Source organism: Centruroides vittatus, unplaced genomic scaffold (assembly GCF_030686945.1).
Source record: "Centruroides vittatus isolate TY-2023 unplaced genomic scaffold, ASM3068694v2 contig_10, whole genome shotgun sequence".
NCBI lineage: Eukaryota > Metazoa > Arthropoda > Arachnida > Scorpiones > Buthidae > Centruroides > Centruroides vittatus.
This window is the reverse complement of record NW_027120658.1, coordinates 2,804,349-2,821,933: the sequence shown is the minus strand read 5'-3', so window position 1 is coordinate 2,821,933 and position 17,585 is coordinate 2,804,349. Positions and strand designations below refer to the sequence as shown.

Below are 17,585 nucleotides of genomic sequence, written 5' to 3'. Positions count from 1 at the left end.
CTTCATATTCTTCAGTTAATAATGCCAAATATCATTAAATATGCACAAAATTATCTGATTAATGATCAATGATATATTATTGATTTGGTTGGGTGAACTCGTCGTATACCAGGTATAATATTTTATACTAGATCTATGAGATATAATTTACTAAAAATATTAATTTTTTTTTAATTAAATAATAACTATGAGATTTCCAAATTCAAGAACATTTCCTCAAGTAAACTAGTAAATTTAAATCTTATCTCTGTAAAATTATACTAGTGACTAGTGGTTGTGGGTTCTCGGGCTGGCCACGTGCAGTTTTCCGGATTTTTTTCACGTATCTAAGCCTAAATAGGAGACATTTTCCCATAAAAAGTTCTTCCCGGAGTCATTCCTCCATGGCAGATCGCCCAAGTGTTGCATTACCTTATCCCATCAATCCTTTCTGTAATGAACGGAATTTATACACACACATATATATAGGCCCTATATATTATGAAATATCTCAAGTTTCATACTTTTACTATTCTTCTTATTAGTCTCACTCTTGTCTGATCTCTGCTGCAGATCGCTTTCTTCATCTCATTCTGCCTTCTACCCAGATTCTGATCAATTCCAAGAGCCACCATATCCTCAAAAGTTTCATGTTATTATCTCAAAAATTATTAGAAAAATTTAGTAAAATATTTAGTAAAATATCTATTGAAATTGCTTTCAAATACAGTCTAACCTCGATATAGCGCCACCGTTTGTTCGTCTTTGAAATTATCACTAAATCGAGTGTGGCGCTAAACCGAAGAATCTCAAAGAATAAAAGTTATGCCTATTTAATGTAATGATGTCCACAAACGATTTTGAGGTTTCGGAGTTTGAAAGTCACAAGATTTACTGACAATTTATTTTGTGATATAAAAATCTACATTCGGTAATTCACAAAGATAATAAATAATAGTGTACGAGGACAGCGCTATATCGAGGTTTGACCGTTAATTTTATTCAAAAAAAATGTGAAGAGAAAAAATTCTTATTGAAACAGAAAATTAATTGTTGAAGCTTCCACTAGATGAAAAAATGGCGTTTTATTCACTTTTAGGTAGCCATAGTTTAACATTGTATAAAAGCTGATACATAAATTGGTCTTAAGATTTATATTGGAAATGTTCGATAAAATTTCCCACGTTATCCACATCTTGATCTATAGGATGGCAAGTTTTATTGTGGATTGCAGTATTTCATGCGAGATGCTGCTGATACGCTCGCCTTTAGATCCGCTAAAGTTGCGATAAATTATCACAGTGAAGATTATCTTGAGGAAATCACAAAGCCAAAGGTCATAGGGATCAAGGTGGTCTTTTTTAAAAAAGAAATTCTTAATTAATTAATTCAGTTTTCTGGGGTATTCAAACGATACAATTAAGAATGGCATTGTAAAAGATCCTCATGTATGCTACTTTACAATAGCTGAAATTATGAAATTTCTTTAGAGATTCGCATCCTATGAGCAAAATTCATGAGTCGAGGGGTCAAATAACGATAAAACCCATATATTTTTGGGTTTTTTAATTTGTGTTTTTAGTCAGAAATGAGTCTTGTGTCTAGAAAACTTTCCAAGGTTATCAAAGTATAATCCTAACCAATCTTGAAGTGCAAAAGGTTGTCATTGAGACCATTTAATAAAAAAGTTCTACTGAGTATGAATACATGTTATAGCCTACGGATAATAACGTAGAATATTTGCTTGACCTTGTATAGTGCTAGGAGGCAAGTACAAACGTCCTGGTGCACAGCTGTTGTTCTGATAATACAATTTCGAACAGTAACGCTCTGTCTTTTCAATGACAGAATCGTCGTGTGTGAGACGTGAATTACTTGATTTGCATGACCAAAATAAAGCGCTCTCTTATGCGTAGGCATGTATTTCATTTGCATACGTGTATACATTTACTCAAATAATTGTAATAATTGTAAATACTTGGCATATCAATTTTAATCAGTGATGTCTTTAATTGTTAAATCAATGTGATGATGATGATGATGATTTTAATGGTTACACTTCCCAAGTTATATTTAATTTAATTTTCTGTATATTTTTGTTGTTCTTTCTGTTACAATATGTTTTTTAAATTTTCTATAATATTTTAAATTAAATTATTAATCGAAAATTTATTAAATTTAATGATAGATAATGCAAACTTTTTACAGGGAAACCATTAGCATAAAAAATTGGAAAGTAATTCCTAGTAAAATAATTGCAGAGAATATTTAATTTAAGGAATATTAGACAAAATTCGGTATTTTAAGAAGATGGCAGAGAAAAAAAATAAAGAAAGAATACATTTACGTGTTTATGAACACGTAAATGTATTATTTATCTTCTCATTATTACAGTAAATGTTCAAAAAACTCTTCTATAATAGTTTAAGCTTGAACTTTTCATTATGTTTTCAGATAATTTGCATATTATTGCTCTTCAATACAAACAATTTCACAGTAGATATTGGTCATAAGTTCTTGAAGAATGCTGCGGTTTGTCCTGTGTTAGTCATAAACAAAAAATTTATTTATGTTAATTGGCGAGTACTTAAATGTTGGATAACGCAACTTTTGAATCATCCTATAATTAGTTAGATATAAAGTTGGATATAAATTAACATAATATAATGTAATTGCACTCTTAAATTACATCATTCCAAATCAATAATCGTGTTCTTAAAAAGGCTATGGAATTCGATAACCTATTTATTTGTATATTTTAATTATATACTTAATTTTGATTGTGGTGATTATTATTAATAATAGCAATTAATTGACAGAAATAACTTTTTTATGCTATCAAAAAAATTAATTTGAAAGAGGAGAAATGTGGGCTAAGACTCGCTTCATTTTCATGGAATCTTTATGCATTTAACCATGGACAATTTTATGGTAAATTACTTTAAAATGGACTGAAAATGGATGTAACTTAAGTTTTCTTAATGGAGTTAGCATTGTGTTTTAGCATTTAAATAAATTTAAAAGATGATGATGATGATGATGATGATGATGATAATGAAGATTTTCAAGAGAAAGTTGAAGTAGAAAACGATAAGAAGAGAGACTTTTTCATGTCCTTCCTCAAGTATTTTTTTTTTATGTTTTGATAATTTATTACTAGTTCTCAATATAATTTTAGTTTAGTTAGAATTAACAGAAAGATCGCATGCAGAAACTTGAATAATTTTTTGTTCTTGTGAGCAATAAGAAATGCTGATAACAATTTATTCGCGATTCAAAAATATAAAAAGAGCTGCAAAGAGATCAATTCTATTGAAACAGGAATAAATTCCCGAATCTTCCACTAGATGAAAAAATGGCGCTCTCATTCACTTTTAGGTACTCATTATTTAAATTTCATAAAAGATGACATAATACACCAAAAACTGAATATAATTATATACAAATTTCCTATCAGATTATATTTACTTTATTTATTTATTTTCATAAGTCCTGTTTAACAGACCTGCAGACTATAATTTCAATTTTACTGAACTTAAAACTTACAAAATCACCTTTAAATATTATATTATTAAATATAAATATCAGGAATGAATGAACTTGAAAATAAGAATCTAGAATAACTTGATTTTTAAAAGTAACAACTTGTTCTTATAAGTTATATGACTTGCAATTTAATTTATTTTTCCATCAAGTACATAATCTTTTATGTAACAGTAAGAATGTAAACTAATTTTTTTAATTCTTAAACATAATTTTTGCTTATTTTTCTATATAGTATATACTCTATGTTACGTCATATTCATTATAACATTGTATTGTGCTAAAGAGATTATAATTTATCTAAACAATCAGCCCTAATTTAAGATGTAAGCCAGTAGTTTGAATATTGTTTCTTTATAAGATTTGAATATTTAATTTATGTTAATTATTATTTTTAAGGTATTTAGACACGCTAAACACGTGGATTAAAATAAACACAATAAACGATTTAATTATAATTCATTATTATACCATATTTATGTAACAATTACAGAAGATAAGGGGATTTATTTATAGACGTGGTATAGACTTTATTAACAATGAATAACCTTACATTAATTTAATTTTCCTTATCTAAATTATCATCTTAATTACAATTCTTAACTGTGAGTCATTTGGGTTTTTACATTTCTTCGATATATCATTAAAGTTATTATCTGTTATACTTTATTTTAATAAATGCTTAAACAGTTTAGTTAGATTAAAACATATAAAATCTTATAATGGTTAATATATAAGTGTGTATATATTATGCTGCTTAATATAGCTACCATTGCATAATATGACAATGAGGGCCCACACACAACATGAGGCGCAACGCTCACTTTCATTGGGGTATTGTGCCTCGTCTGCCTCGTACACATCTTTTTGGCTCTTTAAATGGTGCAATTCTTACACGAGGTTTGAGGAAGAGGAGAAACTCAGTTTCAAAATAGAGGAATGCACTGCAGAAGATGCAGCAAAGAATACGTCTTCTCACATCTCGGTGGTATAAGGCCATAGATTTTAAATAAGATTATGTTAAAGAATTGGCTTTTGTTGCCGAAAATTCGGGTGTATGACACCATTTAAAGTTTCAAAAGTAAAAATAAATAAATAACAAACGAGGAAAAATCTTGTGATATCTTTTGGGCAACCTTCAGGTGTATATGTAATAGCACAATAAAAAAATGGATAAATAAATATCAAATACAAAATTTATAAGAAAAACAAGTCTGTTGATAATATATTAAAACGTTGTTTATTTAAGAATGAAAAAACTCTAAATCAATAATTAAATAATTTGATACGTTAATTTTTATTCTGATTTCTATAACATTTATTTTTTTTTTATTGTGAATTAATTTATTTTTTAACTTATATTTTACTGAGACAATACATAATTTTACGTCAATTTGACGTCATTTTGATACAATCGTATTATAGAAATGAAGTGTTGACGTCGTATTGACGTCAACACTTCATTCTGGTAAATATAAAATTCTGGTAAAACAAACAGATTTGTGAATTTATTTTAAAATCGTTTAAAGAGTATTTTTAATCACAATTAAATTGTTTTTATTAAATTTTACTATTTGAGTTATCATTTCTTAATGGGAAGAGTGATTATAATTGATTTTAATTGTGAATTCAAGCTTCTGAAGAACGGAACATAAAATGGGCCACTGACGGGGAATATGAGAAATGTCCGTTGCAAAAGGTGTCTGTTGTTTGAAGGTTCTTTCGTATACTTTCCGAAAAGGGAGAAATGGCCGCTGTTTAGAGGTGATCGTTATTGAAGGTTCGGTTAAGTTATAAAATAGTATTATTTTTTATATTTTATTAAGAGAAAAACACGAAACGTTCAATGATTTATGTAAATAATATAAAAATCATTGGGAATTATATAAATAACATAACATAATTTTTAAATATATAATAATTATACGGTCGAACCTCTAATGACGGTCACCCCAAATAACGACCATTATTTATTTTGTAACAATAAATTTCACAACAATTATTTCTTGAACAAAAAATTCAAAAAAATAACCTCCGAACAGAGACCTTATTTTTTATGTTTCCATCAGTGGCCGTTGTTCAAAGGTTTGACTGTATTAAAGTTAACAAATACAAATGAAACCTAAATTATTAATCTACTTTTTCAAGTATGAACGACAAAGATTTTAATTAATTATAACTATAAAATTTATAAATTTTAAAAATTATTAATTGAAAAGAATTTTAAAAAAATATTTTTAGTATAAAATTTTACTTAGAACGAAACTTTTTGGAATGTTAACGAACCTAAAATTAAAACACAATTCTTTAACTACACTTTCATAGTGGTTCCCACCAATGATCGAATGGATAACATCAATAAACACTGGTAATTGGTCATGGGTTCGCCCACGTGGAGTTTCCCAGGTTTTCTTCACGTGTTTAACAATTAAATAGGGCCAGTTTCCTAGGCACCCCCTAGATGTTGCGTTACATTAGTCCATCAATTCTACCCTACTTTCATAATGTCTACATTATTGATTTCTTATTGTATAATTTACATTTTTCTTTTCTTATTGCATCACACAACTAATTATAACAAAAACTAGAATAATAAAATTTTTCCTTATTTTGAAATTTTTATATTCTTAAAAATTTACTTGCTACTTGATGTGAAGACTAGAAAATGTCTACATCTTCTTCTTTATAAAATAATTTTCAATAAAATACTCTCTTATTAATTGTCTTAAATAATTATCTTGTAGGGTATAGGATAGGTGTCTTATGTGTTTTCGTCAACTCTTCCTATTGGCTAATTTAAACAAGGGTATAGATGAGCTAGAGTATAGAGTATTGTCACAAATTAAATTATCGAATATAGTCTATGATTATTATAAAGTAATTATTATCATACAGGTAGAAACTGGAGAAAGGAAGAGAGTGAAGGGATAAGGAAGAGGAGAGAAGGTATTTGAGGAGATATGTTAAATCGGAATGCATATAAGTAAATATAATTATGTAATTAGATAAATTAAAGATATTTTGCTTAAATAAATCGAGTCATTATTGAATTTTAAACAATATAGAGCTAAAATAAAAAAAGAAACAAGATACATTAACATTCTTGGCTAACGGCCAATTAATTTTGAGGCCCTTTGAAGGCTCCATTTAATATATAATTATTTATATTTTTATTAATATATAATTATTTATAGTTATTGGTAACCCTTAAGTTCAGGGCCCACTGCTAGACAATTTAATTTTTCGATTTTAATCTTAATAAACCCATTGAAAATTTATGGCTAAATTAAAATTAAAAATTGTTTTTTAAAAGTTAGTTATAAAATAGACAAAGTTTCTACTTATTTCTTTAATTTTCTAGCGAATAAAATTGTTAATTCTTTTTAAAATTGCATTTATTTAACTGTAGAAAATAATGTAATTTTTCACATAATCATTATAAAGGAGTAATTTATAAATAGAGATTTAAATAAATAAAATACGATCAAAGTCATCTGATTAGTTAGTTAATATTTTAATGACATTTTGATACGAGATTGTCAACAGTGTTATCCACGCATCAGTTGTTCTAAAAATTCAAAACATAATAAAATACAATGAGCTTGGCTTGATGTGCAGACTACAAAATTAGACAAATTGCATTTAGATTGCAATTAAGGAGCGAGTTTGGTCACACCTTACACCTTTAAACTGTATAATGAAGCTACGCTCTTAAACTTTTTCCTGTCTGCTCCTCCTTTAAGTATGTACTTATTTAAAGTTTATTATTATTATTTTTTTTACATTACAGTTTAAGCTTGCTTACAAGGTAAGTATTTAAGAAAAAATCGTGGTTTTAGCCATTAAAAAAAATAGTTTTTACCGACGTTACCTTGAAAATAAAAAAGTGGGACTTTTTAGGATAATTGGCATATTTTCAATGTTATAATGTCAATTAATTTAGGAATTATTTATAATTTTTCTTCTTATAAAAATATCACTAAATTTCAACATTTAAATGGAAATGTTTCATGAAATATAATTAAGAAGATAAAAATTATTGGCTTAATTTCAGGAAACCTTCGAATTGAATCAATATTGAGAAATATAAATTATTTTTTTTATTATTTTATGGAAATTATTCGATTTACAATACTCTTTTTATCACTTCATCTAAGTCTCCCCAATTAAATATTCTTAATTTACAAATATTATTTTCATTATTCTACACGTGATAATATCTTTATTCTTGAATAATCACATTTTTAAGGTAATACAATTTTAAAAAGTTTTATACGTGAGTTATGTTTCTAATTTTAATTTCTTTACTGACCTTGGTAGATTCGAATCTAAATCATTCGTTAAATTATTAATAAGTGCATTTATATTATTTACAATAAATATTTTATACGATCCATCCATTAATTACCTGTACAGCTCTTAAGACAATTCTGACCCCCTTCATGTTGTGTACAATATACTTTTGGCAAATCCCCTCTTTAATTACGTATATACAATAGTTCATGGACCCCCCCGACATTGAAGAAATGACTAAAAATGTTCTAGGATCCAGTCCTGGATCTAATTATAGGAATAAATAGGAATATAAATGGTAAGATTGATTAAATTTAAGAAATATTCTTGAAGACGATGCTTTATTATGATAATTATCTTTTATGCATAATTAATATGGTCTGTAGGATATCCTTTGATTATTCTTACTTTCGTTTCCTACCGTTAATTTCCGTTTTAAATGTGAAACAAAAAATCTTTTCAACAATAAACTAATGTAGAAAGGAAGAATCAGTGATTCACATTATTTCATATAAAAAAAAACATCCTGTTCCTTCTAATTTTTAACTATATTCTTATTTTTAAAAAATTAGAATATTGTCTATAATTAAATAACAGATGAGCGAAGAAATGAATATTTTATGAAGTGAAAACCTGAAGTTCACATGATTTTTATTATTATTATTATTTATATTTATATAAATATATTTTAAAATAAAAATAAATTCTTATAATACGTATAAATTACGAATGTAGCGCTATTAAGTTGTAGCCAAATCAAAACTTTATAAACCAATCAATGACAATGAATTTCATTCTAAAGGGTTTGGCTTTGATGCCAAGGACAACTGCAAATTTACTCTTAATTAAATTGCATTAAAATAAATTCTCGATGTTTAATGCATTTATTTTGAATTGCATAATTTCATATATAAATCAAGGGATTTTAGAGAATTAAGCATTAAAAACGAAAATAAATTTGGAAATATTCTTGAATTTTATGACGCGATAAATCACAAATTTTAAATATTAAACGGATTTAATCGCGTAATTTATACTTAAAATATGTTTTTAAAAAATCCTTTCGTGTCAATTCTAATTTAAAGATAATATTTATATCCTTGAAAATTATATATAAAATTTTTAGAAAATTAATTGTTTTAATTTTTATACTAGTAAAATTTTTAAATTTTTATATTAAAGTTTAATGAAATAATTTAAGTACTTTAGGTAATTTTTTTAAAGAATTAATTAAAACGAAAATCTTTGCAGAACTTCAGAAAATTTTAATGGAATTAAAATTTCTTAGAAGGATTGTTTTCATTTATAATTTCTAAGAAATTAATTTATAAATTTACACACCTATCTAGTCGCACATTTACTATAAAAATGTTTACTCAACACAGAAACCAACCTTACCATAATCTAAATATAAAAAGAAAAGTAACCTTGAAAAAAAAAATAACAAATACATTAAATATTTTTAAAAATCATTATAAAATATTTAAAAGTAAATTAATTTATATTTTATTTAGTAGTGTGGTTACAAAGATTGGAGTTAGTAAATTACACATTAAAAATGGTCTAAGAATTTTATTATAATTTTTTATAACGGGTGTCATTCGTTTTTTTTTCGGATTTAATAGGCCAATTCTACTAATTCCTAATTTATTACTAATTATATTATGCTAATTCTTAGTTATATTTATAATTATATTTCCCTAATTCTTAGGAATATGTAATTGTGAATACAACTGAGATTTGGGGAAGATAATTATGAACAACACTAAGAATTAGAAGAATGTTAGTAGTTATATTATTAAAAATTAAGGGGCTATAACTAGGAATATAAGTAAGGATAAGTGAAACATAATTAACTGAGGAATAGTTACATTTATAATTAGATTATCTTAGTTAATTATGTTCCCTGATCTTATATTCCTAAATTCCTTTGATGTGTTTTTCTGTAGAGGGACGAGTCATTGCTTAACAAGTTTGGAACTTAATACTAAAATTGTTCTCTCCCCTGCCAGAGTAGTATCACATGATCTTATCGTTCAAATTTTATATTAAATTCACTTATTATCGGACAGATAACAAGTGAACCGATCATTATAAAAATCATCAAATGATATATATAAATTACTGTATGTAAAGAGACTATTAAAAGAAAAATATAGGCTTATAAACAATTAATAACAAATAAATAAATAAATTTACCTGTAAAATCTGTCTCCAATTATTATACTAAACATGTTTCTAAAATATTTTTTTCGATATTTTATAAATCAGTGCATTTACTTTCAACATAAACTGAAAGCATAAATGATGTTCCATGATTTTTATTTTTGAACTTCCCATTGTCACGTGAATACTCAATTTACTATTATTGGTTAATGCACCGAAAATCGGATAAAATTTACTCAGCGCCAGATACGAGAAAGTCACTCGGGTTTTATATATAATACGTCATATTTTATGAAATTTATTTGATTTTTTCTACTAGATTCTCGTCAAGAATTATATAATTTGACTTTTGTATGAAATAAAGTTTACAGATTAATATTCATATTAAAGAGAATATAATGGAAGGTGAATAAAATCTGTACACGTGTTGCCATCAGCTGACAGGATCGTATTTACGAAGCTAAACAGGCCTCATCTTTAGTACCTTGTGTCGAGTCTACAGCTTAGAGCCTCGTGTTATGATCTATAGCTTAGGGCCTCATATTTTTACATATATTGTGATTTGGTAGAGGGGGAGGGCCTGTTATACGTTATACTTTAGGGCCACAGCAAATAAGTTTACCATGACTATACTACATACAATATAGTATTGTATAGTACATAACAATACTTAATACATCAAAATAGAAATATATTAGTTATTTAGAACGGTAAACTAGGTAAATATATGTGAAATATAAAGAATAAAAACAAATATTTCTTTAAATTTCACATTTAAAAAAAAGGTAAAAATTTTTAATCGAACAAATTGTCGATAAATAAGGTCAAGCGTAAAATAAAATTTCGTGATTTCGTACAATTTATCATTAACATTGCATAAAAAAACCGGTAATGGAGTGTATGTAAGTTATATATATTCCATAAACGTACATTGTTCGTAATAAATAAAAAAATTGACCATAGAATTATAAAGAAATAAAAAAAAAGATTAAAAATTTTATAAGAAAAATGTGGAATCGAAAGAAGATAACAATAAAAACTGCTATTGTTGGAGGAGGAAAAATCAAATTTATTTAATGTTAAAACCTTCAAAATGACGACGTAACCTAATTCTGTTTGGTTGTTCATATTTAAAGTTAAATATAAAAGTATTGTTTCTTAAGTTAAGTATAATAAACAATACATTTATGTAGCCTATATATAAATAAATCAACATTATCCTAGAAAACATTTTAAAAATACATAGAAAAATTAAGCGTGACACGTCGCTATCACCATCATCATCATCACCTGAAAGAAATTAACTTTTCTAATTTTGTAATAAAGAGTAACAAAATTAAAAATTATTTAGTTTTTCCCCCTTATAAACTAATTTTTTAAAATTAAAAAAACTTGCTTAAAAGGGATTTTCTTTCTGGCATGGATTCATATTTAAACAGTTTTTGAGATTTTTAAAATAAATTTACCTTCTTTACACGTATAAAACAGTAAGTTTTATACGTGTAAAACATTTTAAAAAAATATTTAATTTTATACAGCATTAAAATTCCTGTTGATAAAGATCTTAAGGATGTCATAAAATGATTAATAATGTTTAAGGTAATAAAGGACTTTAACATCTTTATTGCAATTAACATTTAATTATATTTAAAACCGAAGTATTAAATGGATTTAACAAATATTTCTATGCTCTTAATTAAAATTAAACAGTGATATATTAATATAGAATTTTAATGGGCGATAATTTAGATGAAAGAGGTCAGAAACTGTGATACAAACCCCCAAAAATTTGAATTTATCATAATTAAAATTTAGGGAATAATAATTAAACACAATTAATAATTACTTAGAAAACGTTTAACAATTATAATTTTATTTAATTAATTGGAAGTAGTGATTATAAATTATTATGAATAATTAATTTGGGAAGAATTTCGAAATATATGTAAACTCATTAATTCGTAACCACAGGATGATTTAACTCATAAAATATAGTAAATTATGATTTTTCGGAGAAATAAATGTAAATATAACGAGAAAATTTAATGTAAATTTATTTTTACTACGAATATAATTAAAATTAATAATATATTTTAAAATAATCTTGATGAAAAACGGGATTTATAGACTGCATGTCTTGATATTTTGACTTCACTTCTTCGAATCGATAAGGTTTATAAATTAAGTTTAAATTTAAATTTGATTTAATTATTAATAAAAATAAGCATAATACTTAGAAAAATAAGATTTTTTGTATCAATAATTAAGCAATTTGCATTTTTAAAACGTTGACTAAAGGTAAAAATACCGAATATTTCTGTAGACACAAAATGTCGTTACAAATGTAGTTTATATTTTCTAAAGAAATTAAATTCATAAATAGCATATTTATAAAGCAAATTATATATTATTCAGAGCATAATTTTAATATTAATTATTGTAAATAGTTAAATTGGTCAATCTTATTATTTTTTTTTTTTCGTGCTTATTAGAATAATGGAACGTATCCTTGAACTTGTTAAACGTGTTACTTGCTTGAAAGTAATTTTGATAGGAAGGTAATTAAAAATAATTTATAAATACAAATTAAATTATGATAAAAAATAAATAAATACAAATTTTAATAAGTGTTATACAGAAAATCTGTCTTAATTTAATCATAATCTGAGGAAGAAGTCCAATAGTCTCAATACTAAATCATCGATTGCTACTCGATTTATTAATGTAATGATAAAATGAATTAAATTATCATGTAAATACTCGTATAAATTTCATAAATTAGTAAACCGAAACAACTTCTACCGAGTTAAACTTTGATGGATCTGATTAAAGTATGTAACACGTTCATGTACAGTACTGTACACATTTTATACTTTTTTCTAACATTATAATTACTCTAACTTACATAAAAATTAATGAGAATTTAAAATATTAAATTATATTTTTATGGTTTTTCAAACGGTGGCATAATTCTTATGGTTTTTCAAAGAACGTTGCCACGAAAGATTGGTTTCCTTACAGGAAGCTCAAGTGGTCTTTGCAAAGTTTATTCTTATAAATTAAAAAATATATATTTAGAAATGTATTTTATTATGATTATGTATACAATTACATAAATATATCTTTAAATAAAATTCATTTCTAAAATCGTCATAATTCTAAGCATATTTTGAAACTAAAACCAAGGACATATCATTTTTATGGCATGATGTTCCTCATGATATGAGATGATGATTTATTATTTTTTTATTGTAAACCGATGTTATCCGCGATGTTTATGAGCCATTATTTAAAATTTAAAAAAAGAATATATTTATCTATAGGATATTAATTTCTTTATAGAGGTTTACAGAGGATTTTTAATTCAGAACTAATTTAGTTTCTTGGCCTTTTTTTGCTTCAGATTATGAAGCTCTTTAGAAATTTTTTAGTTAGCTTAAAGTTTCTAAATTAGGAATAAATTTACCACTTAGCTAGTGGAGGTTTTAAGCATACATAATTTACGTTTTGCCTAGGGCCTAGAGATTTTAAGAACTTTAGACACGCACAAATACATATGCATATGTATTTGTGCGTGTCTATACTCTGCTGTATATTAAGTACTGGAAGTTAATTCTTGTATATTATCAGGTGCACTGTGATATAGGCCTTATATTATATAAAAAGAGGCCTTGCAAGTTTAGGCTTGCTTAAAGCCTCAAACAACTTACCATTGTTACGTTCTTAGCATTTACATTTAGGTAAATTAAATCAATAAGCTCTTTACATTCGAATTAATAGAGAAATTTAACTTTTCCAAAGAATATATGTGATATTATATCATTATTTTATTAGAATTTTTTATACGGATAATTAAAATATTGGAAAAAAGTTTAAATTCTCGACTTTAAACAGTAATTATTTTTTTACATGTTTATGGAGTTATTAAAGGTAATTTATAAAAATAAGATACATTAAAACTACTTAATAAAGTAATTTATAAAATAAAAAAATGTATAGACCCATATATATATTTGTTGGTTAAGAAACAAGCTTGCGATGATTAAATTATAATCTAAAAGTATATCTAAGAATATTTCTTTATTAATTATATATTAATAATTAATAAATTAGAAAAAAATTACGAGTTAAAATATGCCTTAGCAATTTTTATATTCGTTATTGGTAGAGAAATTTGGGAAGAAATGAATATTTAATATGGACGTTAAGCCTGGAAAATCAATTAGAAATTTATAATTAAAAAGCTAGCTTCACGTAAAATAAATATTTATAAATAAAAATTCAGGAGCGAGTAAATAGGAATAGAAGACTTTATATATTAATGACATATTCATGAATATTTACACGTATATAAATATATAAAATGAAGACGGATTTATCAATAGCAATGTTTTAAAGTAGTGCTGAACTGCAAAACCTCAGGGTATCAACACATGTCTGACATCCTACTTTGTGCCAATTTATAAAGATAATGTAAAGTGATTAATCTATATTTTATTTTTATATTTTTAAATAAAAACTTTAATAACATATTTATTAGTACATCAAATTAAAAAAATTATATTTAAATTATCATTTATCTATGATAAATTAAGAAAAGTTTTTTAAAGGATTAATATTAGTCAAAACTTCAGCCTGATTTTTAAAATAATAATAAAAATCTTATAAAACAATATAATAAATTTTGATAATATAACTTTAATAAAATAATTTTATACAATTTTCTATATATTTTTTACGTTTTTATCATTGAAAATATTATTAAATCCGCTACAAATAAGAAATAAATATTTTTATCCCTAGTAAAAATAGAGCTATAAAATTAACTTTAATAAATTATTTATTAACATTTTCAAGTATAGCTTAATTATTTAAAAATAACATAATTAATTTAAAATATTTTATTACCAGAAAATTGATAAAGTTGGAGAAGATTTTTTATCAATTAATTTAACAAAAATTAGTTGTAATATTTAAAAAAATATATTTTACATTAATTAATTTATTATTTTATTTTTTAAGATTTTAAATTATTTACCTAATATAAAAATAAATTTTAAAAAATTACATTTTAAAATATTTAATTTAATTTGTTTACAATGTTTTAACTTTAAAATAAATGATAAGAGATAAACTTCAAACCCTTTTTTTACTTAAAAATTCAAGTAAAAAAAGGGTCATATCTTATGCAATATTTAATTATAATTAAAAACACACATATATATATACAAAAAAAATCTTCGTATTTTGAAATTTATATTTGTTTGTTTACGGAAGTTTAATTTTAATTTATTTTATTTTATTTGTAAACCATCAAAAGCTATATAAACTCAGACAACTTCAATCAAGGTAAACTAGCGAATATTGCGAGACTTTATATGTATTTATATATAATTTAGTAAGTATTGAAGAAAATATATTATACAATAATAAAATAATATATATTTTAACCATATATACAAGTATATATTATTTTTAACTTCGAAAGTCTGTCTATATACTAATTTTGAATTAAAAATACGTATTAAAATAATTATTTTCGTATAAATAAATAAGGAAAATTAATTTAAAACTTTACTTATTTTAACAAAATTTATTTAATTACAAAGTATGAAAAGATTTTTTAATTTATAAAATATAGTGTAAGTAGAACAAATGATTCAATTTAATTATATATTTAATAAAAAATTTAAATAATTTTATATCAAATTCTACCGAAATATACTGTATATAATACGCTCCTTCTTTATGATATATATATACAAGTTCAACCTGTGAATAGAGGCCATTTTAGTGGCCGCTATTCACAGGTTGCCGTTTCTTGTATGCATTTCAAAAAGAAGGATCCTGAAAAAATGGCCGCCTTTTAGAGGTGACCATTGGTAGAAATTTGACTGTATTACACACCGGAGTGGCCCACAACGTCAATGATACTAAGATATTTGACTTGTGGGTTATCCATGATGTAAAACCTATTTTGATACGTGTAGGTAAGTTCTACGTCATAGAAAGCACGAAAGAGAGGAATTTAAAGATTTGTATACCTCATTGTTCAGTTATACGACTTGATAGATAGGTTTAGAGCCATCTTAAACATATTACCTTACCTTATACCTACCTTAATGCCTATCTTAAAAATAACTAAAAAAAGAACTTATAAAGACTTCATAAAAACTGTTTAATTTTTAAATATTTAAACTACAGTTAAAACTAGAAGCTTCTATTTTTTTTAAAGAAGATATTCATTGCTTCTTTTTTATTACTTAAATATTTAAATTTACTTAAGTTCTAAGAAAGATTTTTAGGACTTCTTGTGAAGTAGAGGATAGGCACTAACAGTATTATACAAACAGAAGCTTGACGAAAATGTTTATTTGCAGCTTGACTGTCGCAATATTTACATCATCCTACATTTTAGGTCTACTTATGAACTTTGTTATTTATTTTCTGTTGAATCAAAGTTTTTTAAAATATAATAATTATTATAAATATTTTTTTCTTTATATTTACAGCAATGTATAAAAAGTTTATACACATACGAACTTTGTCACGATACGTGCCATACACTGCGTACCAGAAACACGTGGGAGCCTATATACTGTACAGTACATATAGAAAGTCCTACCCCCAAGTGATAATTAGGGGTCTGATATACTAGAAGGATGTCGAAGAGCAGCAGTTTGGCCACCGTGGATGTATTCAGTACATTATAGAACGGGTGTTTGTCTGTTCGTTACATACATAAAAATGTTAAATATAATATAAATTAGAATCTTCTAAGAAAATATTTTTAAAAAATAGCCATTACTAACGATATTGCGGGTAGTATTCTGGGGGTATTCTCATAAATTCCATTATACAAAACAAGTTATACAATTTTCTTCAAGTGTTAACTGTAAAATTTTCATTCATTTAATAATGAAGTTATGATAATTTACCACGAAATTTTTACCAATAAATTAAATATATATTAAAATAATTTATAAAATTTCTATTTTTGTATGCATTTTTAAAATATGAGACATATTTTGTGGGGAGAATTTACCAATTTTGATAAGTTTGGTATTTTACAAAGAAACCAGTTCTTAGAGGATAACGATCTTCACCATCTCAGGTTATGAATCATAATTAAATTTTTACATAACTTGAGAATATATTTTGATTTAAAATAAGATAATAAACATCTCTATTTTTATCTAATTTACAATTAAAATGATCATAATTTAGTCAGTAAATAATGTCATTAAGATTGAATTCATAATTAAAAACGTTTATCACCATTTATTTATGTCAATATTGAAAACAAAAATCACGAATTTATTTTAAAAAATTAATATAAAAATTTTAATAAATTTATTCCCGTTATGGCATTAACTCTTGTCTAAATTATTATTATTATTATTATTCTATTATTAAAATTCGAATATATTTTTCCCTAATAATGATATATATGAAATCATTAATAATCGTCCATATCTTTGTTATATTATGCAAAGGCCTTGAAAGACCCTTTTGTATATCATCTGACGTCATCAACTAGTTTTGATGAAATCACGTAACTAATATTGCGACATCTCATGGATGGTTGACTAGTGCTTTCCCAA

General features: G+C 24.9%; 1 protein-coding gene across 4 annotated transcripts in view; it reads right to left on the bottom strand.

Moving 5' to 3' along the window:
• LOC136971950 (ETS homologous factor-like) overlaps positions 1-17,585 on the bottom strand; it is an 82,331-nt gene that overhangs the window by 26,375 nt on the left and 38,371 nt on the right. Inside the window, exon 1 of one of the 4 annotated variants that reach the window (XM_067266711.1) lies at positions 10,015-10,173. The exons of the other annotated variants lie outside the window; for them this stretch is intronic. Coding sequence (XP_067122812.1) covers positions 10,015-10,049 — 35 coding nt within the window. The 5' untranslated portion in view covers positions 10,050-10,173. Of the gene's footprint in view, positions 1-10,014; positions 10,174-17,585 lie in introns of those variants that run through there. 4 annotated transcript variants of the gene reach the window in all.